This window comes from Haliaeetus leucocephalus, unplaced genomic scaffold, assembly GCF_000737465.1.
Source record: "Haliaeetus leucocephalus isolate CR32 unplaced genomic scaffold, Haliaeetus_leucocephalus-4.0 Scaffold151, whole genome shotgun sequence".
NCBI classification, from domain to species: Eukaryota; Metazoa; Chordata; class Aves; order Accipitriformes; family Accipitridae; genus Haliaeetus; species Haliaeetus leucocephalus.
Window position 1 is genome coordinate 6,579,860 of NW_010972587.1, and position 27,115 is coordinate 6,606,974.

The 27,115-nt window shown below is 37.4% G+C and overlaps 1 protein-coding gene across 1 annotated transcript in view; it reads right to left on the reverse strand.

Moving 5' to 3' along the window:
• Positions 1-2,228: 2,228 nt before the first annotated feature.
• The window catches only part of PAWR (PRKC, apoptosis, WT1, regulator), a gene marked incomplete at its 5' end in the record, with an annotated part of 76,715 nt that continues 51,828 nt past the window's right edge, over positions 2,229-27,115 (reverse strand). Inside the window, 4 exons of the mRNA XM_010561965.1 lie at positions 2,229-2,925; positions 6,128-6,232; positions 7,646-7,793; positions 15,754-15,788. Of these exons, the coding sequence (XP_010560267.1) occupies positions 2,839-2,925; positions 6,128-6,232; positions 7,646-7,793; positions 15,754-15,788 (375 nt within the window). The remainder of the gene's footprint in view (positions 2,926-6,127; positions 6,233-7,645; positions 7,794-15,753; positions 15,789-27,115) is intronic.

The window sequence follows — 27,115 nt, forward strand, 5'->3', positions numbered from 1 at the left end:
GTAAATTAATTTAGTCTAGGTACATTAATAACCAGATTCACTCAGGAATCCCACAGCCTTGCCAAGTGAGGTGGGTTCCACTTACAGTGCTTTCTCTGCTTTTAAATCACACAACTGAAAACAATCGAGGTGTTGGACTGGAAAGGATATGGACACGGGTTAGTGAATTGCTGGTAAGGTAGCTAATTTAAAACCTTCAAATCACCTAGGAAAAAAACTTACTCTATGTTTAAGCTTGACTATAAGGTTACCCTACTGAAATAAAAAGATAATGACAAGAAATGAATAGACAATTATTAACATTCTACGCAATACATCATTTTTCCTAGAATCTACTAAACTTCTCCCAACAGTCTGATAATGTAAGCAATAATGAATTGTTACTGACGTACTTTTTTCCAAAACATCATCTAAATCTTCCAAACTGTCAGCAGAGTGTTATGCTTCAAGATACAATTTGTGGGAATTTTTAAAACCATGAAGAGCTTTATATTTTTATAATAAACAACAATGATAATGTCCTCAGGTACTTTTATCTGTAAGTACCCAACAGCTCCTTTGTTCACATGTTCTGGCTGAAGCATCACTGGTTTCAAATATTTGGAAACGTCCCTTGCCAGTACCTCTTCGAGGTAGGGTATCAGAAGCACTTCTACCAAATATTCCTGTCAGCTAGATGTCCAAGTTAACAAAAAAAAAAAGTTCTAATTTCGGCATTACTACTGCTAAGTTTTAGTCAATACACATGCAAACCAAGAAGAGGTAATATGAAGACAAGTGATTTTTGTTTATGTTCTCTGTTGTTACTGTTCTTTGGTTTAAAATGTATGTGAAATACAATTTATGAAATACCTCATTAACAACTTCGTATTAGTATCTGTGTGTTCTGCATTAACTCCTTAATGATGCTTCAATGTTTGACATCCCATGCCATAAATCCATATGTATATTTCCTACCTAGCACACAGAGAACGAAATCAGATGTTCTTCCAGAGAAAGTTTCACCTTTATTCAGAAGGCATACATCTCAATTGATTTTTTTATTACTTTAGATTTTTAATTTCATAAAACTGATAAATTAAGGGACTTTGTACTGTTTGAATAATATTGAAAGCAATATTCACTGGTGTATATCGTAGTTCAGAGGGCCTATACAACCCCCCCATACCATTTAAACCCCTGAGTAAAGGTTTTAAATGGTGTCTAACTGGGATCTCATCCACTGTGAAAGAAAACACCAAGGCATCCTGGAATATAAGTGTCTTGAAAAATACTTTAAAGCTTTGAAAAGTTCCTCCTCATTAGAATATACAAATGCAAAATAACCTATCCTATATCCAAAACAATCCAAGGCATAACAATATTACCTGGATTTGAACTTTAAGAAACTCTTACAGTCATTAAATACACATTATGAAAACAATTGGCAAATCTGAAAAGGTCATCGTTATTACATCTTAAAGTTGCCTTTATGTTTTAAGGTAACAAAAACTATATGCATGCAACCTTCTGACACCAAACTTCAAAATCGTCAAGAAAAAGCCTGGACTCTTCAAAATGTTTTCATTTCTAGTGTCCTGACTCAAACAACACATACATTTATTCTGATCAGGAATGAAAAATGTGCCGTATTAAGATGAAATAAAGTACATAAAATCCTCGTTAAGCTGAAATTTGAAGAGAATTGTTAACTGAGGTCTGTGGTTAACGTCAAGTGAAAATTTTGTCTACTCTCATGTTATAGAAGAATCAGTACGAAGCCATAAGTGGATTGTAACATCTAAATAGGCACTTTTTAAACACCTTGTTAGTCTAAAATCAAGGATAAAAGGGTTTTTTAAACCATTTGATGTTTCAAAAGGGCATGAATCACTTGTATGCCCCTCTACTTTGTTATGTACAAAAATCTTCACCCAGCTTAAAAAATGAAAACATCAAAAAAACTTATATTGGCTATGATCACTACAAACTTTAAGATGACAGCTTTAAGTAGAAGAGTATTGAAAAAGTGTCTTTGCTAAAATGAAAGCTCCAGGCTTTGTTTGAATTCTCAACACAGCAAACAAACTTACTGTCTGATAGCAAACTTGCATTTCATCGCTAAAGCAAAAGCTTTAAAATAAACTGCAGTGCACAACTTCAGTATGATTCTAGGAACTCATTAATGCTGATACCACAGGTGACTTAGTGGTTTTTTGGTGGGTTTGTGTTTGTTTGGTTTTTTTAATAAAACCTCTCCCTCCTGCCAGAATACTGTTATACAGAAAAAAAAAAATTGCTACTCTCTAATATTGTCAGTCTTTCAGATACAGTAAAAAACCAAGAGTTTTAGAGCAAGTAATCAATCTGCAAAATGTTATACATCAGTAATAAGGCATCCACTTTACAGCTGTTTAAACACAAAAGGAAATATTTCCCAAAATATATATTTTGGATCTGTGTAAACAAAGCTTCTATGTATTGCCTCCATTCATTTCAAAAATATACACCCACGTGGACTGAAAGTGATCTTGGTGCTATGAATTTTAAATTACTGTAATTTAACCAGATGCAATCTGAAGATACAAAACCTTAATATTTTTGAACTTAATATTTTGAAATATGTAAAAAATGTTAATCATTCTTACATGAAAAGAAAGCTAAAAATATACCCCAAATTTGATGCCATTTCATTGAATGAAGAAGAAAGTACTATGAAAATAAACATTCATCTGGTTTCCTAACAATAAATATAAAGACAGTTATTATAACATACTGCAACACAGGAAGTATTACTATATTGACCTTAACGTTCAATCAGTAGTTTCTTAAATCTTTCCTCACTGAGGCTTGAATCTTCTACCTTGTTAGCTGTCCAACAACTTTTAAGAGGGTTTTATTTTCTTGCTTCAATTGTTCATTTTCATCTTCTATATCATCTAGGTCCTGTGAAAGGAAAAAGAAATACAAGCATTTCTCAGGACATAAATACAAACTTTCATTTAGTTGCAGCAGGAATTTAGCATCTTAGCTCTGAAATGAACAAGTTGGGGTTGGGAAGAATTAGTGCCACAGTAGCTACACTTAAATCTGTTAAACTGGCCTTTTTCCAAGTGTTACTGTAATTACAAAACATTAATATTATATTCCCATGTAGAAGCACCTGTAAATGGAAACACATAATCAAAACTAAAGCTACAGCAGAAATTAACGCATCAAGAAACCAAAATAGGATGGGCGCGACAATTTTATTGGCATATACAGAGAGTGTATTAGTCAGCTATTGCCTCTGCTCCCCGGACTGTGCTTGTCTGCAACTATCCTGCTCACATATACACATTACTGGTTATTACTGCAAGGTGACCTGCTTTGTGTTTTAAATTAAGTATCAAAATTTTCACAAACTGCCTATCCGTGTAAACTGCTACTGAAAGAACAGACAGCACACACAGTAATAATGGATGCTTAAAACAGATTGCTCCTACCCCAAATGTTCATCCTTCTTCCACCAATTACCATATTTACCCAGTTCCCATTTCACTTCTTCACTTCCTACCAAGTCTTTTCAAGCCTTTGGAGTGAAAACCAGTGAAACTGGCTGTTTAATGTAAGCATTGCTTCAGTAAAAATAATTTTGCTGTACAAAAAAAACATGGAAGAAAACAGAATGGAACAAAAAATGAAGAAACAGAAGAGTGACCTCAGGGTCAACACTTTAAGGAGGAAAATGAAAGCCAGGCAAAGGAGGAAGAACCACGATTCTCATTAGAGATCTTAGATGCCTTTTGATTGAAGTCTGCAAAACCCTACTGTTGCCATGCTAGATTAAACATAAAACAGTAGTATAGATTTTCTCTCTCTTGTTCCTTTAAGTTGTTAAGCAGTATTTGATATACAGAGACTATTTTCTTATTTCTTTTTAGTGGGGTCATTCCAGAAGTGCATGCTAGAGATGTTGTGCTTAATTGATATTATGGTTTTTAAAAGCCTCTTCAGTTTGCCAAGCCAAAATCCGTATTGCAATACCTTTGCAATTACATTATTGTTTTTGTAATGTGGAATCAAGAAATCACTAGCAGAAATTCCTCTTTGCCTCACAGAAGTAATGCTGCATCACAGTATGAACAACTTCCAGGAAAAGCATTTGACCACACCGACGCAACCAATACAAGTGACTTAAACACCCAAGCATGGAAAGTTTTGATGGATAGCTACTATAAATACAGTTTACTATGTAATTGTAAGAAATACACTTTTTCTCTCGTGCAATTCAAATCAACAGCCAGATGGAAGGGACAGCGCTTTTTCAATAATTTTTTTTTTTTTCATTCAGTATACGTACTACCGTTTGAACTTCTTGTTAACCTAGCCATCAGATGCCTCAATTAAAGCTTACCCAAAAACCTTCTGTTTACAATACCTGTAGTTTACTCAAAATAAAATATTAGAAGTTTTTTAAATGTTTATGCTGTAAAAATAACATTCCAAAGATTACTACAAGTAAGAGTTTCTTGAATATGAGCCAGGAAAAATAATTATTGCAGTTTAAATATCTACAGAAACAATGGACTGAGAGACACAGGTGGGTTTTACTACTCTGAAATTTAAAGTTTCTTATTCAAAATTCGAAACTACAACACTAATTTATGCTTATTAATGAAAAAAAATGCAATAACAGGAAAGCTTGGACTTCACATACCAAGGAATAAGTAACTACACAACTAAGTCTAATTTCTAGTCAGCCACTCGATGGATTTAATTTAGGACATCGCACTTCAAATATAGCAGAAAAAAATAACATTGTTTCTGGAACAGCAAACCTCACAAACAGTCAAGGTCCTAAACCACAGGCTTTCAGTCATTTACATTCTTTTGATTTGTTCTTTCTGACCTCTGAGTCAGGAAGTCAGGTGTGACCAGCAGTATTAAGTAGCTTTGCCATCCATTATGTAGGAGCAATGAACACTTGCCTTGACTGCAATTAGGTCATCAGCTTAGATGTGACAGATTCTTTGCAGAATGGAAGAACGACATGAAGATCAATTCCTCAATTAAAATAGGAATCTCTCCAAAACAGACAACGCTTCATTTATGCTACAGATTAACTCCCAACTTTCTTCATAAAAGAATAAAAGATATCTGTTCCAGAATAACCTCATCTCCTTTCTTTCTCTAGATTAGTTTGCAAACTTGTAAATGTTGTCCTCCTTTGCTACAAACGAAGAGCGCAAAATGAAAGTTTGCCACTACACACATAGAGTTATTGCCTCCCTTCACCGCTAGATTGACCAAAGCCAGCTCTGAAAGTTTTTTCTGAATTTTTATAGGCATCTCTGCACTGGACTAGTAGAGGCATATATACCTAGTACATCCAGGCTCTGCACCTCAGCCAGGAAGTGCAAGATCAAGGTCACTAATCCACTCTATGAAAGAGTTCCAGTCTGCCCTTAAACCAGGGCTTGTTAAAATCGCTATCTTCTATCAACTTGAAAACTTCTCAACCTGTCCTATTCCCAAGTATGTCTGACTCTTCTACCCTCTCTTCTCCTGCCTACACACCTTGCCCAAGTGATACTAGCCCAAGTCTCCTGCCCCGTGTCTTGTTCTGCTTTTACTTGGGAATCAACAATAAAGAGTATGAGAATATGTGTAAGAATATAAAGCACTTACTCCCAAATATTTCTAAGATCATCTAAACTATTATTAGTAATTAAAAGCTGACTAAAATGAAATTAAATTTATAATTACTTTGTCTAACAAAAGTCCTGGGCAAAAATTTACTGAGAAAACTGTCAAAACCCCAACTTAATTATTTCCTGGTATGCTACGTACTGAATGTGGAAAGAAGAGGCAGTAAAGAACTCTTGCTTTTATAACCTTGTTCTACGAACACTTACAGCAACAAGAAATACAGGTACTCCAATAACACACAACTTATGGAAGTTAACCATGACAAACAGAAGTCACCTGGAAAAAATATAACTTATTGACATGCGTCTTGAGAAGTTACACAAATAAGAAAAAAACTCCACACTTAATTTTCTTCTGAACTTGCCCAGTGGATGCAGGTGCCTGAAAAAGAGCACAGAAAATACAGAGATTTTTATCCCCTCTTTACATAGCAGCATATAAGAAAGTATGTGCTTACTCTGTTTAATAAATCAATTTCTTCCTTCAGCTTTCCAATTAGCTCCTCTTTGTCCTGTGTCATCTTCATTAATCTCGCATTTTCCTGTCTCTCCTTTGCAAGTTCCTAAAACCAAAATATGCAATGAAGTTTGAAATGTAATTTGGGGGTTTAAGAGAGAGTTTTAATTTATTACCATTTAAAACAAAGAAGAAAAACCCACACACACTTACCTATAACACCTTTTCTACAGCAAGTCAAACCCACGTCTTCAAGCCCTTGCATTTCAAGGAGCTAAAAAATCATGTCTAAGAAAATATTTTACCCACAGCAAACCTGTGTGATACTTCTGATTCCAGAGATAACATTTTAATTAATATTTAACTTAAGCATGAACCCAAATTGGATAGGGGCCCAAACCAGAAATAAATCTAAAGTATCAGCTCCCAAATTTGTTACATTGGCAGAGTTAGTCCTCCTTTTGTTTGTTTGTTTGTTGTTGGGTTTTGTTTGGTTTTTTGGTGGTTGTTTTTTATGCTACCATTAACAAGGAATGAAGACTCACTGTTAGATCTGTAGGTCTGAATGTGAGAAAAAATGAAAATGTCCATTAGGAATTCAGTAGATCAGGGTTCAGGATACTGAAAGAAAGCCCTTAAATCTTCCTCTATTTTCTGTGTTACTGGCAGTTAAATTATTTCAGAAGGAAGCTGATTTGGTAGGGAGGATTATGGTGTACTTCACTCAAATCAGGCTTCCCCAAGTCTTTAAAAAAAAAAAAAAAAAAAGGAAAAATAATTTCTACAAAATATGTTTTATTTTCATCCTTTCCAAAAAAGATCTATTCAAATTGTGTTTACTTAGTAACTTTCATCCATACAAATTCAAGAATATTTGGCAAGTTACCCACAAAAATCCACTTCAGAGGAAGATAGAGAAGCCAGTAATAGATTACACAGATGACATTATTTAGTAAAATACTGGTTTAGGTGAAAAACACAGCTTTAACATTATTACATTTTCCCAAAATTGTTTGTATGAAGAATGTCTGAAGAAATGAAAACTTTGTTTAAAATATGTATTTTAAATGTTTAAAACTTTAACAAACAACTGGATAGAAATTAAATTTTATAATATTTCAGTACATTAAAAAAGTCCAAAATAAGAAGTAGATCAAAACCAGGCTTGCTAATTTTCTGAACAGCCAGTGAGCCCCTCCTTCCCTCAAGTTATTGACCCTGTGTTGGTGTGTCACGAGGTACATAGAAGAAATACACAGAGCACTGCTGGCTCTCCAAGTGTATTATCTTCACCTCAACTATTTCCCACTTATACACCAAATGAAAACTAAACATCTGTGATTAGAAAGTTCACGTTCTTCTTAGTCAGTCTGACTCTTTATACATTTTTATAGACATAACTATCTGTACTTCAAGCATTTAGCATCATTTCTGTGTATTTTACTGGTAGATTTCCCCATGGAGTTTCAAAGGTACTTTAATTCAGATATATGTCATGCAGATATTAGTTGGTACTTACCCTTTCAAGTTCCTCAATCCTCTTTTCCAAAGCATTACTTGGTACAGAACTGCCAGAAGAATTTGCATCCCTGCTGTATCTGCTGTAAGTTGTCCTGTCTGTTCGGGAGTATCTATTTGGAGCATCGTCTTCTGGTGCATTAGCTGTGCTACAAAGGCAAAGAGCAAAGCAGACACCTATTTATATATTTAACAAAATGGAAATGGTAGAAGTAACAAGAAGTGCTTTCTAAAGCACTCAATAGGTCAGTCTAATAAACTACAGAGAACTTATTTCACAGCTCTTGTGATGCTAAGAACTCACAAAGTTCACTGCCTCAGGGAGTCAAAAACTTGGATAATGCAGCTCTCATCACATACGTAATCAACTTTAAACACATACTTATACTTACCCTATCTTACTTTTAAAGTGTTATGAACTGTGCACATTAAAAACCAAGCTAAACAACTTTATTTTAAAAAGTAAAGTACCACTATGGAATTTAAACCAAGCACCTTTTTAAGTAGATGAAAACATAAAGGGTGAAAAACAAGTTCATGTCCAAAATGTAAGAAGCTTATACCTATCAACTGACTTTTCAGGAACTATGGATACGGCCTGTAAGGAACTGGAAAGCAAACCAAAGTGAGAAAGTGATGTGGCCCAACACATTAATTTTATGCCATTTCCAAATATTTTACTTCAGAACTTGGATACACACCAGTTTATCATAGGTCAGTTGGTAGGCACTCACTCATTAACTGGTGGTATGTTTTTTGGTTTAGATCATGTGTCTATTCCTTAAAAATCACTGCCATGGAATCTTAACAGATAAGCATTGCAAATGCACATAGGCTAGTTTTAAAAAAAACTTACAGGTTCTCCATTATGATTGCTATGTACAAAAACAGTGCTAATTTAAAAATATATATGAGAAGTCAATCATTTTCAAAGTCACAAGTTTAACACTGTTCTTCCCATAGCTATTTTCTTCCTAATAGCAATGTTATTTACCTTCAATGTAGAATATAATGAGTAATTAAGAGCAGCAGAACAGAATGCCCTGGGACCAGGCAGAGATATACAGATCTTTTCCTTCTCAATCCACCAAAACCATATACTTCTTAGACTTTGAAAATATACAGCTAAACAGCAAAAGAGAAAAGAAAAACCACACAGAAAGGAAGGGGGGGGGGGGAACACCCAACTTGTTCAGTCTTCAGCAAGAGAGCTAGAATGGAGATACTCAAAAGCCATCTGGACATGATCCTGGGCAACCAGCTTTAGGTGGCCCTGCTTGAGCAGGAGGGTTGGACCAGATTCCTTCCAGAGGTCCCTGCCAACCTCAACCAGTCCGTGATTCCGTGAAATCACACAGCTGAAATATGTATACAATGGTTTTCTAGAGCACTTAGGAAAAGAATGAAAAGCACTACGAGTATCCCTACAACATTTCCTTTAACACATAGAAGAGTATATGATTGATTAATGTGTTCATTTAACAGTTTTGCATTTCATAACTCTAGAAAACCCTTGCTGACAATGTGCAAATCTAGATGGATACAGTGCAAATCAAAAGCAGGAGCGTCTGGCAAAAGGCTGTCTTTTCATGGATATAAATACTGTTTTGCTCCAGTATGTGTGAAGTTTCCAAGGCACACTGACACAATTGTAAGGAATTTTGTAGCTTAATGTTATTACCATATTTAGCACTGTTTATTCTTCATCTAAAAGATTTTTTTAAAAAACATTTCTAGGACCGGATACACATGTTGCAACACAAAATAAGAGAAATATTTTAGCTTAACTCTATAAATTCTAGATTATTTAGCTTTCTGAGAGATGTGTTGTTTCATGTTGCTAACCTCTCAAGGATAGACCACACAAAAAAGGCTCAATTTTTCGTCACTCAGAAAATGAACCCTTTTGCCAATATACTGGAGTATCTCAACTCAGCTCCAGCGAGTGATAGTGGCAGATGCTCCTACAGGAAAGTTAGAAGAAAGAACACCTAGATAGGACAGGTTTCATTAGTACTGAAAATTAAGACATTTTCAGTATTTTCCCTGAAACTCACTCAAAAATTTCCTCACCTATTCCACTGGGGAGCAGACCCTACTGAATACATTCCTTTTCAGTATCAGCAAGTTCCCCTTTTAGGAAACAGGATTTTAAAAAAACATTTAAGGAGGCATTAGTACGTAACCTAACACAAGGAACGTGCCAGATACAAAGTTGGTTATAACAGCCAAAATAACAAATGTCCAGTACACAGCAACAGCAAAAAAGGTACCATACGAGACACAGTAGACATATCTTTTGCGAAGAATGAAATTTTAGTCTTCATATACAATGTCACTTTGTGAGCCTTAAACAAGAAGGAAAACTTATCTAGAATAACAGTATCACTGAAATTGGTGTCTATACTTTACTAAGAGAAAATATCTATCAATCAGCCCCAACAAAGATATCTCTATGGAAATACACCTTTGTGTATATATATATATAATCGATTTTATATTTATAGATATGTAACAACCATACTAATACTACTAATAATAATCTGTGCAAACTGAAGAGCCTTGTATACTACTGAGAAAACAAACTGCGTTTATGCCTTCTTTTGGGGGAAAGGAGAAAAGTATATGCATGTGACAGCAGAACCCGTTTAGTTTGAGACTGCAGCTGAAACCTTGCTTCCTCTACTTCCCAACTGAACAAAGGTTTACAAATACTTGCAACTTGGAAGTTGCTGGAATCTCACAAAAGGTATGAAAGAAAAGAAAGCCTACTGTCAGTAGATGTACATTGGGTAAAAGCTGTCATTAGAACCAGATGAAAATGATAAGAGTTCTGCAAGTTGAAAAAATTTAGAGTCACTGCTCAAGAATGCAGTTCAAAATGTATTCCACTTTTTAGCACTCAAGTAACTTATGCACATATGACTGTTTCAACACTTGCAGTTGAAACATCTAGCCACAGGCTACGGCTGCAGGAAACAGTATTTTTTAAATTATTTTTCAAGAAGAATATCTGAGATTGTATTTGTAGCCATATGTACACTGGATCAGAGTGCCCACTCAGAGAGTAGCAAATGAGAACGCATCTGGATAAAAACATCCCTCACTACTGCTTCAAAAGGGCATGTTTGACAAGATGTTTAACAAAATTCAACTTGTTGTTCCATCAGCTTACTTTCAATTAGCCACTATTGAAACCTCATTTTAAACATGTATTCCTGTACTAGAATGCTGAAAACAGCAAACACTTTTGCAACTTAATAAGATTTGCTTTTCCAACCTTTTTCTGTCTGTACTTAAATAAAAATCATATAGCGAAATCAACCCACAACACAGTTTGACACTCTTACACAGAAACAAAAGTTTTGTTTCAGAAATATGTTCTAGTAATTTCCATTAATGTAAAATAAAATCAGTTATTCACACAGGGGCAGGTTTAACAGCAATATTACAGAAATGTGGAGTAACTCTTGCTCCTTCCAATGTCTTTCCAAAGTACTGTCCAAATTACAATTTCATCCAATTAAAGCCACCTAGTCAAAAGCAGATTTCATTGATTTCAACTCCAACACTTTTTTTTTGTTGTTTTTATTGTAGAATCTTGTAACTATTGTAACTATACTTGATTTGGAAACTCTTAATTAAATTATGTCACTGAAATCCAGACGGTTGCTGACAGCTTCTTTGGAAGAATGAGCAAAAGACAGTATTTCTAAATAGGCCACCTTGGACTTCTGTTACTTCAGACTGCTTAAACCAAGTCCACGGCTTTCAGAGCTGAGCTGAGGAAAGGCAGTCTTGTCTTCTCTACGGCGGCACGTTCCCAGCCTCCTCCACTTTTCCTGGCTCTGGCCTTCAGGTGACTGGGTAGGAAACCATTCAAAGAGCTGATGCAGCAATCCAGCAGCCCAGCAAAGGAAGCCATCGGCTTTCAGACACAGTGGCTCCCTGAAGCATCACCCTGTCCAGCTGCACGAGCACTGACACAAGGGACAGCGAGGGACTGCAGCCGACTCAACTTAGACCATCAAAAACTTCTGCAGAAATAAACGCTACATATGCTTCTGCCTTCTCGTAACATCAGCATTGGCTGAAAAGGGGATACAAAAGTCAAGAAAAGCACCTCGAGTGACCTCTGTCTATTTTAAGTGCTCATACCTGCACAGCAGAGGTCCTGACGTAACAAGCTGGATGAGACAATGCTTCAACAGCCAACCCTCGCTGCAGAACTCCCAAACACAGGCAAGCAGGCAAGTCTGGGCATAGTGTTATGAAATGGTACTTTGCACCGTATTAATTTTTTTTAATTAGTGAGACCAAGATTAGTATGATGGAATGCAAATTGTTGTAGTTTAAAATTTGTAGTAATCTAAAAAAACTGCGCAAGAGAATTTCAGCAGCACTCTAACTTCCTTCAGAGCACCTCCCATCAGTGCTCTGAAGCACTAGCTTCTTCTCTTCTTGTGATCTCTTCATCCTCATTTACTTTTCAACTCTTGCATGAATGTTAAACTTGAGTACAATGTAGTCTTTTAGAAGTAGTGGGCAAGGGTTTCTACCTGTTGGGTTCCATGTTAGCGTGCCATACTATCCTAAGGGGAAAAAAAAACCCAAAAAACCCAAACCAACTCTCTGACATTTTGCCTGGAAGCCATGAAGCCATACCATATTGTATTCATTTCAACTAATAAACAAACATATAAGGGGAACACACCCCTGAACCACTAAGAGATTTTAATCTAACTCTTTCTGTAAACTGATCCAGCCTGATCTGTCTGATCCATGAACCATGCAAAAATCTTCTGAGTTATTTTAAATCCTGATTTGCAAGGTTTTCTTTTCAATTTAAGACCATTCTAAAAAAAGACACTAAATTGGTTCAAAAGCTTGTAGACAGTCTTAAAAATAAGCTGCTAAAACAAATTCTCTGTGCTTATAAAAATATTCCTATGTCCACATACATATCTTGCTTTACTGTTACTTGCAAGCAAACTTTTTAGTTCACAGAACACCAAGAGAAACCTAATTCACATTTACATGTAGATTACGCTCAAATATTTCAATAAACAGAATACACTTTGTCATTCTCTTGTTTGAGAAATCAGTGATGACACCAACTATGCTGACAGCATCAGACCAGAATCAGAAAACCATTCTTGCTAATGGCAATGTTGCTTTAAAATAACTACTCACAAAGCAGTGCAAAAACTGGTAGACCCAGTTACAGTAATAGTAGCTTGGAATGGCCAAGATGAGGCGTATCACATTAAGAAAAGCCTAGAGAAAAATGAAAGATGAGGAAGTTGATATAGGCTATTACAACTGAAGGATACCTACACATTTTAATCACATGAAGCTCACAGTCAGATCAGATGGCTGATCACAGCTCCCAAACACTCTCACGAACATGTCCTGTGGCCTTCATGTCAGCATGACCTTGAAGATCCTGGTCACGCTTTTAACAGATCTTACAGTACCGCTCCAGATCACAACAGAACCATCACTTTCTTTTGAAAATATTTTATGCCGTTGATCATGCAACTACAAAGGAACCCCTCCACAAACTTTTGGGGTGCAAGTGAGGGAATTTTGGAAGTAAATTCAGAAGGCGGACTACGATTATAGACCAAGATCCTCATCCCAAACTTTTATTTACTTTACTGCATAAGGAGACAGGCTCAGTTTGTCCAAGTCAGCCAGAACAGAAGTAGAATAACACATCAGAAGCCAGCAGAGTTCATTTGTAAACCTGTCTACCAGTCAATGGACACTCAGTGAAACGGGTTTCTTAGCAATGTCATAGAAATGTTTAACCATGGATTGCTGCATCCATATAAGGCAAAGTAGACAGTGTGTCTGATTAAATAGGTAGTAAAATCTGTGCAATTCCTTGAGCCCCGGCACATATTGAGAGAACAGCGATTCCATGAAAACACACAGCACAGATCCTCCTCTGCTCTTAAGCCTCTCTTGTCTTGTTAGGTTCAGGAGTCTGGGTATCTCAACATAGACACGAGAACAGCTATATGGGAAGGGGAAGAGAAGGTACTGGAAGCCCGGGATGGTATCGGTAACCCAGGACTAGAAGTCAGAAGAGGACAGAGGGAAGGGGCAAACAAGCCAGACATTGCCAGAACAGAAGAGAACTCTGGTCCTGACTCCTCTAGCACTCACACCAGAAAGCGAAGCCACTGGGAGACATACTTTGTTCAAGTACTCTTACCTGAAAAATTACTTCAGGGGAAATAGAAATTTTCAAATATAGAGGAAAAGCAATAGATACTGTTAACTCTAATCACAGTGGGCATTGTACACCTCATGGAAATACAGTTAGAATAAAACCCACTTAGTATTTGTGAGCACTGGGCGCTGTGCTGACTTCACAGGAAAAATAATCCCTTCTTTTCAACATGAGGTTTGAAGACTACGCAATGACTAAGATAGATGGCAACATACATAACAAAATATTGAACAGCAGCTCACAGCAAGTCAGATTCCTCCTGAATGCGATGCCAGTCCTGAGGGGGAAGTTGACAAACAAAGAACCTACATCCCACACATAACTAAAGCTGACTGAACAAACACTGCACAAACAAGTCTTATTTTAGCATTTTCTAGCTTTGGAGTCTCCTATTTTTGCAATGCTAATGCAAATAATTAGTTTATTTTCAAATAAGCTATGAATGTGACTGTGCAAACTTCTATTTATTACCACCACACACACAACTCAGTTTTTGCAAGTGAGTATATACAGCATGTGAACAGAGTAAAGATAAGGGTTATGAAAACCACAAATCCCTATGACACACACGGCTAAGTATTCAGGAGTTACAAATAGCACAGAAAATCTGCACAGGGACTGAAGAGGAAGTGGAGACCGAATTAAAATGTGTTTGATTAATAAGAAAGGAATAATGAAATTATATAGTCATTAAGGTTGTGACAGTAAGTCCACCCATTCTGCAGTGACAAAGTGATTTAAAAAAAACCAACCCTACAGCAATAAAAAGCATCACTCAACTACGTTTATGAAAACCCAGGAACATAAATATAAAAGACAGCAACACACTAAGAAACCTAAAGCGCAACAGGATAGGTTATTATTTTTTATAACGAGAGTGGTGAGGCACTGGAACAGGTTGCCCAAAGAGGTTGTGGATGCCCCATCCCTGGAGGTATTCAAGGTCAGGTTGGATGGGGCTTTGAGCAACCTAATTTAGTGAAAGATGGGGTTGAACTTTGATCTTTGAAGGCCTCTTCCAACCCAAACCATTCTATGATTCTATAGGTGAACAAGTCTGAGGGGTGGAAAATACACCAGCGAAGGCTAAATAATTGTAGGTGCTCTTTGCGCTTACTTCTACAGCCAGGATGTACATACACAGATGAATTAACCACCTACACATTTTACCTGAGTAAAGGGTATCTAAAAGAGACTACATTCATGTGTCAAATAAAACTATGTTTACACAAATGTCCTGCTTCAGTTGATGTTATTTTAGACCCCATGCTACCATGACATTTTCCTAATAATTGTGATAGCTGTGTCAATATTAATTCCACATGGGCAAAAATTGCACATGTTGGTCAGGTGTGTCAAGAGCTTCTGAAATATTTTTCTGATTTAAGAACTTGAGTAATGCCCAGGGTAACACTTGGCTCAAAGACAAACAAACAGGACATGCTACATGTGGGCAGCATCCCCTACAACTGAGACAGTAGTATGACAAAAGCATAGAAATTTCTTCTGATATTACTGTGGAGAGCAACAAAATTATCTTCCTGTACTAAACTTCAGAAGACGGTGGTTCATAAATTAACTGTGAAACTGCTAGCTCCTAGGTAACATGTAGTCAAGTTAGATATTTGCTTGGGAAATGTCTGCAATAGTAAACCCAGCAGAATACTAGCTGAATTTATTTTAAAATAGTAACATAATAGAGAGGTTTGGATAAGTTTACTGCATCTCTCAGGTCCTTACCCCAAAATCAGGCTATGTATCTACAGTAGCAGTATGATGGCCTCTACTACGAACACCCATTTTAATCAGCTTTATTTCTAGCAGAACTATGTATGTAAAGAAACGTGTTGTGTACAAAGATCTCATACCTTTTATACCTGCTTGAAACCATCCTGGAGGAGTCCTAAAAGAAACAGAAAGGAAAAACTAATTAACATTTTCCTTGTATTTGTACTTCCAAAATACTTTATCACTCCATAGAAAATGAAGCCTGCAGTTAAGAGCAGGAGGCCCATGCCTCAAACAGCTGCTGTACAACTCAGTTTTGCACTATTTTGCTGTCAGGAATAAACAGAACACCAGTATTACTGTCACCATGTTACTGCTTCTGAACACCAGCTCACAACCCTTAAATGACAGCTTCTGGTTACATCTTAAAACTGGATGCACATACTCCATCCCCCAGCATCCAGAACATGCAGCTTACCAAAACTGTATACACCCTACCACCAGTATACCTTCACTACCACTACTAATACAGAAACGCTTGTGCAGTTCGACAGCTGTTCATCTAATTGTCTGAGAGCAGCAGAGCAAAAGCGTTGCAATTCTTCGGCACCATGGCTGTCCTTCTGGACAGAAAAAAAAAAGAACTGAAGCCAGTCAGTAGTCAGGGTTGAGACCCACATCAATTTATTACATGTAAGATGGGTCATGGTAACTACAGGTATGCTCTTCGCCATGCTAACCCAGGTGTTGCAACCTGGCTTACCTCAGTTTCTTTCAGGCTAACTGAAGTGGTCTTCTCCTGGCCTTTGCTGTTAAGCAGGTAGGCTAGAAGTCTGTACGCGGATGTTTCACGCACTCAAATGTCAGACAGTGACTTGTCAAACTACATCAAGTGAATTTTCAGATCATTGCTTTCTAAGCACCTGCAGATGCTTAATGTATGCTGACGTAAAACTTAAAGAATACTCTGCTTCTCCTTTGACTGCTATTTGGAAATTATCTTAACAACTGAAATAGCAAGAGAGAGAACACATTTTAAACATGAGTACAGATTTTACGTATGAGTTCGATGGTGCAAGAGCTGTGCATCTGGCCCTTTAAAGACACATACATGGATTACTTGCAGATTACAAGCCCTACCGTACTTTTTTCTAGCTTAAGGTAAAGAATTTCATTACTTTTCAGATTCCCACAATGCTGTAAGATGTTTTCAGTAAGATTACATTTTGTTTGGGGGTGGGGGGGGGGGGGTGTTTGGTTTGTTTTGGGTTTGCATTTGAAAAAAAAAATCTATTACACTGTTATTCTGGCTCTGTGAAGATGGAAACAAAAAGAACAGTGGGGAAAAGAGCTCATTTATTGCTACACAATCCCTGAAAAAACATTGATGCATTATATACAAATGAGAAAACCTGAAAGAATATATGTGCATCAATAATGCTATACTTGTAGCTTCCCAATACCAGTGTGATCACATAGAAAAATTAAGACATGTTTCAACTGGTTAATGATGGCTCAGATTAGACAGAGCAAGTCCACAAATATTTTTTAGGATGTTGTAAGAAGAATATGAACCAATTATTTTATTAGTCATAGACAAAACTCCCCACAGCATCAGCAAATACTAGGTAAAAAGTCAGGAGAGCATATTTAAGGAATTAATGAACTGAACAATTGCCTTTACTGGAAAAAATAATGGCAAAGCATGAAATTCTGTCTATTTGTGACACGAACTGCAGACAACAGAATAAATGAGTTCTCAAAACAAGATGCAAGAGAAATTCCATCCCCTCCAAAAATCCTGCAAAACATTACACTACCTTCACTGATCAGTGCATTAATATCTTTGTAAGTAAATAAACAAGCTAAAAAATAGGATAAAAAGAATATTCTTTTATTATATAAAATGAAGTTGACAAAAATATTTGTATTACAGAAACAAAACTTGATCTTAAAGTGCATTTTATTTTATGAAGCATTTTCATCTTCTGCAATATGTGCTACGCTTTCCCTAATACAAGCAGAAGAACAATATTCAACAAAGTTATGTCACGGGAATTACTTAAGGAAACCCACAAAGCGGTGTAAAATTGCTGGTTTAACACTGATAACTATTTTATCATTGATGACAGCATCTGAAAAGTAGCAATTCACAGCTATGAAACAGCAACCTAAATTCACATCTAAAAGGGCAAGGAAACAGAATTTTTAAAATTAAAACAGTACCAATGCTATTTTTGAAGTTTACTAGAAGTTCGTTATCTTGAAAGGTCATGGCAGTAGGGGGAGGTTTCTGAGGACTGGAAGGAAGTAAGTGTCACTGCTATCTTCAAGAAGGAAGATCCACGGAACCAGAGGCCAGTCCTTACCTCAGTCCCCAAGTAGGTGACGGAACAAATCCCGAAGGACAAGGTGGTGAAATCAGCACGGACATATAAAGGAGAAATCATGCGTGACTGACCTGACAGCCTCCTAAAACAAGCTGACTGGCTCAGTGGATGAAGGGAGAGCAGATGATGTTTATCTCTATTTTAGCAAGGCTTTCAACACCTTTCCACATAACATATGTATAGGCAAACTGCTGAAATATGGACCAGGTAAGCAGACTGTGAGGTACAATGAGAAGTGCCCAATGGGTTATGAACAGCAGCACAAAGTCCAGTTGGAGGCCAGTCACTTCGCAGGTTGACAGAGGGGCCAATACTGTTTAACATCTTCATTAACAATCCGAATGATGGGACAAAGTGCACCCTCAGCAAGTTCACAGACTACACAAAACTTGGATAGGCAGTTAATAATATATCAGACAGCTGTGCTGCCATGCAGAGGGACACTGACGGGCTGGAAAACGAGCTAATAGAGACCTCATGAACTTCAAAAAAGGAGAAATGCAAAGTCTTGCACCTGGGGAGGAATAATCCCAAGCACCAGTACACGCTGTGGACCGGTTGGAAAGCTGCTGTGCAGAAAAGGCCCTGGGGGTCCTGGTGGACAGCAAGTTGAACATGAGCCAGTAATGTGCCCTTGCAGCAAAGAAGGTCAATGGCATCCTCAGGATGCATTGCCAGCAGGTCAAGGGAGGTGATCCTTCCCCTCTGCTCAGCTCTGGTGAGACCACAGCTAGAGTGCTGGGTCCAGTTCTGGGCTTCTCAGTACAAGAAAGACATACCGGAGAGATTCCAGCAAAGGGCCACACAGATGGTGAAAGGTTTGGAACATCTGACACGTGAGGAGAAGCTGAGAGTGCTAAGAACGTCCAGCCTGGAGAAGAGAATGCGCGGGAGGTACCTTGCCATATGTATAAACAGCTGATGGAGCCATACTCCATTGTGCCAGAGAAAGGATGAGAAGCAAAGGACAGAAACCAAAATACAGGAAATTCAACTCAAACATAAGAAAAATACTTTCTTACTGTGAGATTAAACACTGGAGCAGGTTGCCCGGAGAGGTTATGGAGTTTCTCTCCAGAGAGATAATAAAAACCCACTGGCCACACTCCTGAGCAATCTAGTGAAGCACACGTACCCTTGTACAAAGAAATCTCTGGATCTCGGATGCTTGTTTTCTACTCTAGACACCAAAGGGATGCAGCGTATGCATCATACACCCTGAAATTTGCCAAGTCTTTCTGATATAGTAAATGCAAATATAAGGTGTAAAGCAATTTATATACATAGACTTGTACATTTACCTCAACAGGAGACTTCAAAAGTTTGGCAGTACTATTCAGAAAAGCCAGTTCTTCAGAAGAAGAGAGCTGGGAAAGCAAACAAATGCTCAAGGACAAAGTACACTGCAAATACTCTCATTTGCTTCAAATGACAGCTGCTAAAACTAAAATAAAATAAAAAAAAAACCTAGCCCTTTGTAACAGGTGTTTCTACAGCAAGTATTAGTGGTTTTTATTTTTGTAGTTTAACTATGAACAAAAAAGTTGGAAAATACACATCTGATGCATAAAAACAAATTTCCTTTGATAACCAAATTAATACTGCAGATTTGGTAAATTGTGACTTTTATTATTTTGGAATCTCTAATGTAAATGCAAACCAATCATTCTCTAAGCTGATGATGCAAGCACCAGGGAAATGTATTATTTATCTCTGTTCTCATGTTATGAAATTTATTTTGTGTGTGTTATTTATTCAAAAGTTGCTGGGAACAGGAATATATGTAGTTACACTATAAACAGCATTATGCGTCTATTTATCAAAAATGAATCTAAGCTTTCAGACTATTCAAAAGCTCTTAAAATGAGGCAAACATGTCTTATAATTTAATATCTTGTCTCCTCCACCAGTTTTGGAGAAAATAAGGTTGGCAGAAAATGAAGAAGGGGAAGGAGAAAAGAGGGACCCCCCTGTTCTGCAAAGAATTAACCTAAAACCAGATGATTAGCCATGTGTATAAATACTAATTTACAAATCTTGCTTATATTCTTTAGTATTTTTAAACTTTGAGTTTCAACCCATGTTTAAAATATCTAGTCATTACTATGAAAATGATTGATTTGTCAAAATAATTGTTTATGAGCAATGAAGAGATCAGTTCATTTGAACGTCTCCCTTTAAGAAATTCTCTTTACTGCCTGTGGAAATCCTGAACGGAAAAGCAATCAGTAAAGAAGTAACCCATAAAAATTATGCTAATGATTTCCTTCATACTGGTGAAAAAACACTGCTGCCAAAGATACCTAACAACATCAGTTCTTCACCCAGGGTTGAAAACACTTGTTTCAATACAGTATTCAAACAAAGCTTTAGAATTACTTTTACTTCTTGCATATGATCTCTGGCAGCTTGCATTACCTTTTAACAGTATATACTACTGCTAATAAATTATATAATCAAGTAGTCTTGCTCTTCCTCCATCTCAAGTGGGAGTTCAGGAACACTGCAGACTGACAATATGTCAGCATTGCTCCAAAAACTGGTCATGCTCCCTTTTTGTCATGTCTACAAAAGTGTTTGTGCAGCCATATATTAATGCACAACATGGTGTGAGCTAAGTGAAAATAACCAAGGAAAAAGCAAAGATTTGTCTCATTCCACATGAGCTCCTTCATCTGATTCACCACACAGCCTAACACACACACACTTGCTGCACAAGAGAAAGAGAATGTGTAAGGGCAGAAAAGGCAGCTGAGACCATTTCCATTAATGAAACCATTTACTGACAATTAAATTTTTGTCAAACTAGGATGTAAGCAACTTTGCTAACTCCCCTCTCTGCTCCTGGCTCATCTTGGTATTTCATCTGGCCAACACAGAGATTACACAAACAATCTGGTGATCAGGCTTTAAATAAATAGAGTTGTCTGTGTTTACAAGTGTCTGACAAAGATTTCCAGATGTTAAACTAACCCTACCATTACAAATCCACTAGTTAAAATGTACTAACAAACATTGTTTTTAAACATGTACAAACTCTGGAGTCAGCTGGACTACGAAAACGGTTCACTAGAAAGCCTTGAAAGACTACTTAAAAGTTTTGCAAACAATTAAAGCAAACTGCCTGGATCAAATCAGCCTGCTAAGCTACACTGGTATATATACTGCCATGCAGAATACCTGCAGTGTTTCAGAATTTGACTATATACTAGTGTAAATTATGACTACATAATAATATTCCTGCAACATACAAGGTTAAATTTTGACTGAAATTAGGCCATCAAAACAATTTATTTTTTCATATGCAATCCAAATACAGGCTTCCTACAAAGTTTCCTATACATTCTTCAAGATGTGAGTAAATACGACTTCACTGCATGGAAGAAGGAGGTCTGCTGTGGTTTCCTGCCTTTTTACATATCAAGGAACAGGTAGATTCTATCTCCATCCAGTCAATCAAGTTAATTCCAATCTCCTTTGTGAGTCACATCTTGATTCAACTACATCTATTTTTTTCTTACATTCAGTACAACTTTACATTGCCATTTCCTTGGAAATGGCAGTTACATATCTTCTGCAATGCAGACAAAGTTTCATTCAGATATTAAAGTGAGATAACATTTGAATGCATGAAAACTGAAAGGCAATTTGATCCTACTACAAACCAGGAATAACTCCAGGTGTGAAAAGTAGGAGAGAGAAAGATGAAATATACTTCTTGCCCCTCCCCATCAAAATTCCCCAAAAGCAAGCATCTCTCAGGAGCAATAGAGTCATGGAGATACCATTTACCTTCCATTCCTGATTCTAAACTCCTCGAAAATTTCTAGAGATGTTTTTCATGGAATGCAACACAAATTCAATTTTGAATGGACATGCTTTCACCACCCGGGGCAGGGGAAAAACCTCCACTCATTATTTCCACAGAAACCATTCTTTCCAGAAGCACTCCAAGGTGCTTTCAGTAAGCTTAAAGCAGCAATTATATCACTCAACTATTTGCACCCCTTGTAGCTGTGCACTTTCTAGATCTCTACTTGGACAGAATACTTGTACATACAAAACCATCCCAGGTTCCTTCTCCTCCCCCCTTATTCTCCTAGCTGCCAAGATTTTACGTCTATTTCTGAGATTCATTACATTTTATTTTTTCCTGGTGTGGATTTCCTAGAGAAGACTTTAAACACTCTTTACTCACCCAATAAATCTCTTTTATAAGCTGTCATTCTAAATATGAGCTTTTATTTCTAAAACTGTTAGGAAAGTATGAAGATATCACCACCTATTAATCAGTTACAAAATAAACTGAAACAGGAACCTGGTAAGATTAAACAAAAACAAAAGCTGACCTACTGTTATTAAATAGCCTGACAAAATTTTTCGTATTTTGATCTTCCTTTGATTTGTACTCTGTCAAGTTGGAACCAACACATTTTAAGAGAGCCTTGTTTAATTTACATCCAGCTGATCTTTTTAAAACATGCCATAATGAATAACACATAACAGAATAAATCTTTGAGAAGGAAAAAGATATTCCTATATTCTGGAGATTAAAATTCAATTGCCAGAACTATTTTGATATTGCAGCACCCAGACACTTAATTCCAGATCAGCAATACAGAACAACCTCTTCCATGTGAAGCAGTTGATGTGGACAAGCAAGTCCTAAAAAAATGTCTTAGGGGAAAAGGAAGATACAGTTTCTTTACCTGTGCTAAAGCGAGGAAATTTAAGGTTAATATACCCTCTGGTCACATATTTCTGAAATACCGAGTGATTGATTCAGGTAAGCATTTATAAAAGTGGAAAGACAATGGCATTACAGTCTACAGAAGGATGATGCTTTCTTTAGGAAGGAAGCAATAAGAGAAAATATAAAGGTAAATTCAGTAAGTAAATTAATCTGTCAGAGTGGCTGCCTATATTGGGGGTAGGCAGGTGCAAACGAAGATCCAAAGTGAAGACACTTCTCCAGATGTAGAATAACTTAAAAATAAATTAGGACAGCACCACAAGTTACCAGTTCCCTAGACTGACTTTGAATTTCCCAGGCCCTTTCACTGCAGCCCATTATGAAATCCATGCATCCCATCAAACACGTTTCAGGCAGTCTCTTCTATCCGTTGACTATGCAACCCTTTGGGAAGAAAAGCTATTCCAATTCTTTTTTCAGAAGCAAAATCTGAAAACATGCCATTGTCTGTGACGTGTGCGCATTTCTGGACGGTGGATGAATGATGTCCTAGGTGAAAACACCGCAGTTCTCTTTACCTGACAGAGCAGAGCCTCAATGAAGTACCATGCGCAGAGCCCGCTCCTGTGCTGGTTTTGCTTTTCTAGAAATCAGCAGCAATGAAGACACCCACGCGAAGAACACCTCTTCCCCAAATCTGCCAGGATCCAAGGGTACCTATGAGCTCTGGCTCAGCACCGGCCTCGTCTGGCTCCTGCAGAGTGACTCAAACGTTCTTACACACAGCCTGCCCGGGCACCACAGCCCGCAGACACCGCGGGGCATGCCCCTTCCCGCGCCCAGCCGAGTGGGAAGAGTGTTCAAAGGCACTCGAGTGCCTCGAAGAACCAGCCAGGCTGCGGCACGGGCAGCAACGTGGATGTCCGCCGCAAGGACCTTCATCCTATCCTGACCTACTGAAATATATTTGCAGCATGTTTCCAAAAGTATTCTGTAGTACACACATTTTCTGTCTCTAACTACTTCACGGGATAAATTCCAGCTATTCCAAGTATTAATTACCTGTCCAACTGTGAAGAAAAAAATCAAATATATTAGTACACCAATTATTAAACTGTGGCACAATTTTAGGTCAGACTTATTTCGTATCATGTTAATATAATTTAAAAATCTTAACATAAGGGGTTTTTATCTGTTCTTACACAGTTGCAAAGGTATCAATGTTTTGTATGTAGAAAAACTCAATAGAATATGTAAGTTCATGGTGGTTCTCTGCCTAAAAACCAGTATGAACTAAGTCTAATGCTTAACTTTTTGCTTTACTTCTTGGCCAATACGGTTTACACACCTATTTGTATTTTTACACAAATAAATGGAGGATTTTAAAGTTTATTACTTCTTATACTTCACCAGGATCTCTTAATCAGCTTTAAAATAGACATTAATAACACAGAATCAGAGAATGGTTAAGGTTGGAAGGGATGTGATATTACATATATTACATACTTACATATAAGTATTTTTATATATCTTCTCTTGTTAGATTGTAGCATATTGTTTTCATGTTGAGTGATAAACATAGTCATGTGATTTAAGACTACAGTATGTTTACAATGTCCTAGAGGTTTCAAAATTATTACCTATAACTTGTAAAGCAAATTAAACCAAATTATTAAAGATGAAAATTTGCTCAGAAAAAAGAGACACCAACGTGAGAAAATGAAAGAAATACAGTGCAAATGTTACTTCCACCTAGTGATCAGCCTGTGTAGTGAGCTAAACCACAAAGGAGTGGGGAAAAAGAGAAAAAGAAAAAAAACCAAAACAGATTGGAGAAACAAATTTCAGTCAGGGAAAAGTTAAATGTCCTCAATTCTGTTCACTTACTTAAGTGAACCTTTACATTATTTTTTTACAGCCTCATCTACTACCTTTAATTAATATGTAATTAGTAAGGACTTCAAACAAGAACTAACATAGACATCCTAAAATGCCTGTGTGCAAGTGATACATATTCCTACGAAGTTATGACTCATCTCCCTGTTTACATAGAGCCAGGAAGCCACAGAGAAACACTGCAAGAACATCTAGGGAATCAAATCAGACGTCTAGCACGAAGGTAAGTATCCTCAATTCCTACCTATGAAGAAATCTATCAAGGACATTAGGTAAGAGAAAAAATCAAAGAAATACCTGCAGGTAAAACAAGTAACTCCCAGGGAAGACAAGTGTCTTCAAGAAGAAAACAGCACCCAAAAATAAGGAAACCAGAAATACTAAAATATATGAACGGATGGTGACTCATTGACAGAGCAGAACTGGAAAAATAATCAGAAAGACAGTGATTATATCCAAGTTATGACCTTCATGGATCAGTGTTGAATAGTCATAAACTGAAAAGGTAGGCTTCCTAAAATTCCCTGAGAAGAAAGGGAACTTGGAAATACTTGCACAAAGCTCCAAAATTCAATGTGTCAGTCAGTCATAAAAAAAATAATCAATACATTTCCAGAAACCTGAGGAATACCTCCAACATGTAAGCAAAAAGCACAGGATCTAAAACACACAACTTGACACTGAAATAGGAAAGCATTTTAAAGAAAAGATATAATTCAGATGGACATAAACCTTTACAGCTCAGAGAAATTAAGAGAGTATTCTCAGTTCTTAAGGGTCTTTTGCAATCTAAATGATTATGTGATTCTAGGATCTTGAGTCACAGAAGAGGTAAGTCACGATATGAAACCCACAGCAGAGATGACAGTGAAAACACAAACAGAATTTGCTGAAGTACTTTATAGCAAGTGTAAATATAAAATTCTGCATGGAGCTTTGTGCATAGACCCTTCACACCACACCATCCTGTGTCCAGGCATACAAACAGACAAACTACAATTTCTCAAAATTATTTTTGATGGAATTTGTCTCACATTTTACAGAGCTTTATAACTTTTTCAACCACACCTTAGAGTGCCAAGCTGCTTGTTGACTTGTCTACACAGTGTTTTGCACACTATGTACTAGAAACACAACTAGTGATAAAAACAGCTTCTTCAGTGGAACCAGTTTAAAACAATGAACCCTCATGCCCACCTCTACTCAGTGCTGGTTCCAAGAAAAGAGAAGAGGCCCTTGTCGGTGAGTTTACCGGCAGAATGGGCCTGACAGCTTCTACTAACAAAAGAGTAAATGGAGGCAGACAACCCAGAGACTACTCTATGGCTCCAAAGCCAAGTGACACAAGAGTCGCCACATCCATACTCCAAAGCACTTGACCGTGGATCTCCTCCATGTCCCATGTGGTGTCCCTAAGAAATAATAATCTGTAGGTTCCCCCCCAGTCAAAAGCATCTCAAATACCGAGAGGGCTGAACTACAGCCCAAAGCGCTGTTTTCATAGCATGAAACCTAGGTCTGTCTTGCACACCCTAGCATGTTGATTAAGGGCATGCTTTCTGAACTAGCAAAGGCTAGTAATGTCCTCGTAGCACTACACAGGCAGCCAAACCTGGTGCTGTGATGTTCATACTACATGCAAGGACTGGTTCCTGGCACATTATTCCTCAAACAGTCCCTAGGTATGATATAGGAGAGCCCTAGGTAGCATGAGCCAAAACCACGCCAGAAAACCTTGCTAATAATTAAGCTATAGGCTTTATCAGCAGTGAAGCAGTCGAGCTCACACCCAGGTCTTGCTGGTTTAAGCAGCATAAACTTAGTCAGACTATCTCCACCAAAAAACCTTGAATTCCAGATTCCTCCTCCCTCCTGAGCCATCACATTAATTACACCAGACTACAAGGATGTAGAGAAGCAGGCTCCCCCCACACACACCACTACGGAACTGGCACATCTGTGTAACTACCACCACTACGATATTCTCTAAGTTAGTATGAATAACACAAAGGTATGATCCGTGTTATAAAAATTTCTGACAACTACTGCTATGTCTATTTCTGCAGAGCTGTATAAATATCTGCTCATCTTTCTGCAACAGTGAGTAAGTTGTCTCCCCTCTCCACCTTGCACAAAGACATTCACAGCACGGATCCCCTTGGTCCACGTAGGTTCTTGCAGAAGAGCATCCTCCTGCTCTGTACATACCCCACAAGTACTTTGTTACCTAGGCTTCACAGACTTGTTCCTGGCATAAAAGCAGTATTAATGAAAAATCTCTCTCTAGAATAGAATAGCAGAAAAGTGCAGGAATCAGGACTATTACCATACCTTACAGAAGCTTTTTATATCAGTCAGGCTGTGTCATCTATTTGTACAAGCAGATATGGCAGGAAGTCCTTCCTTTTTCAATAAATTTGCATTTACCCGAGGACTCTTCTCACAGAAACCTCAGCTAAAGTGTACCATTATACTCTATGGGATCACATCTCCCCCCCCCCCCCCCCCCACTCTTTAAAAGAG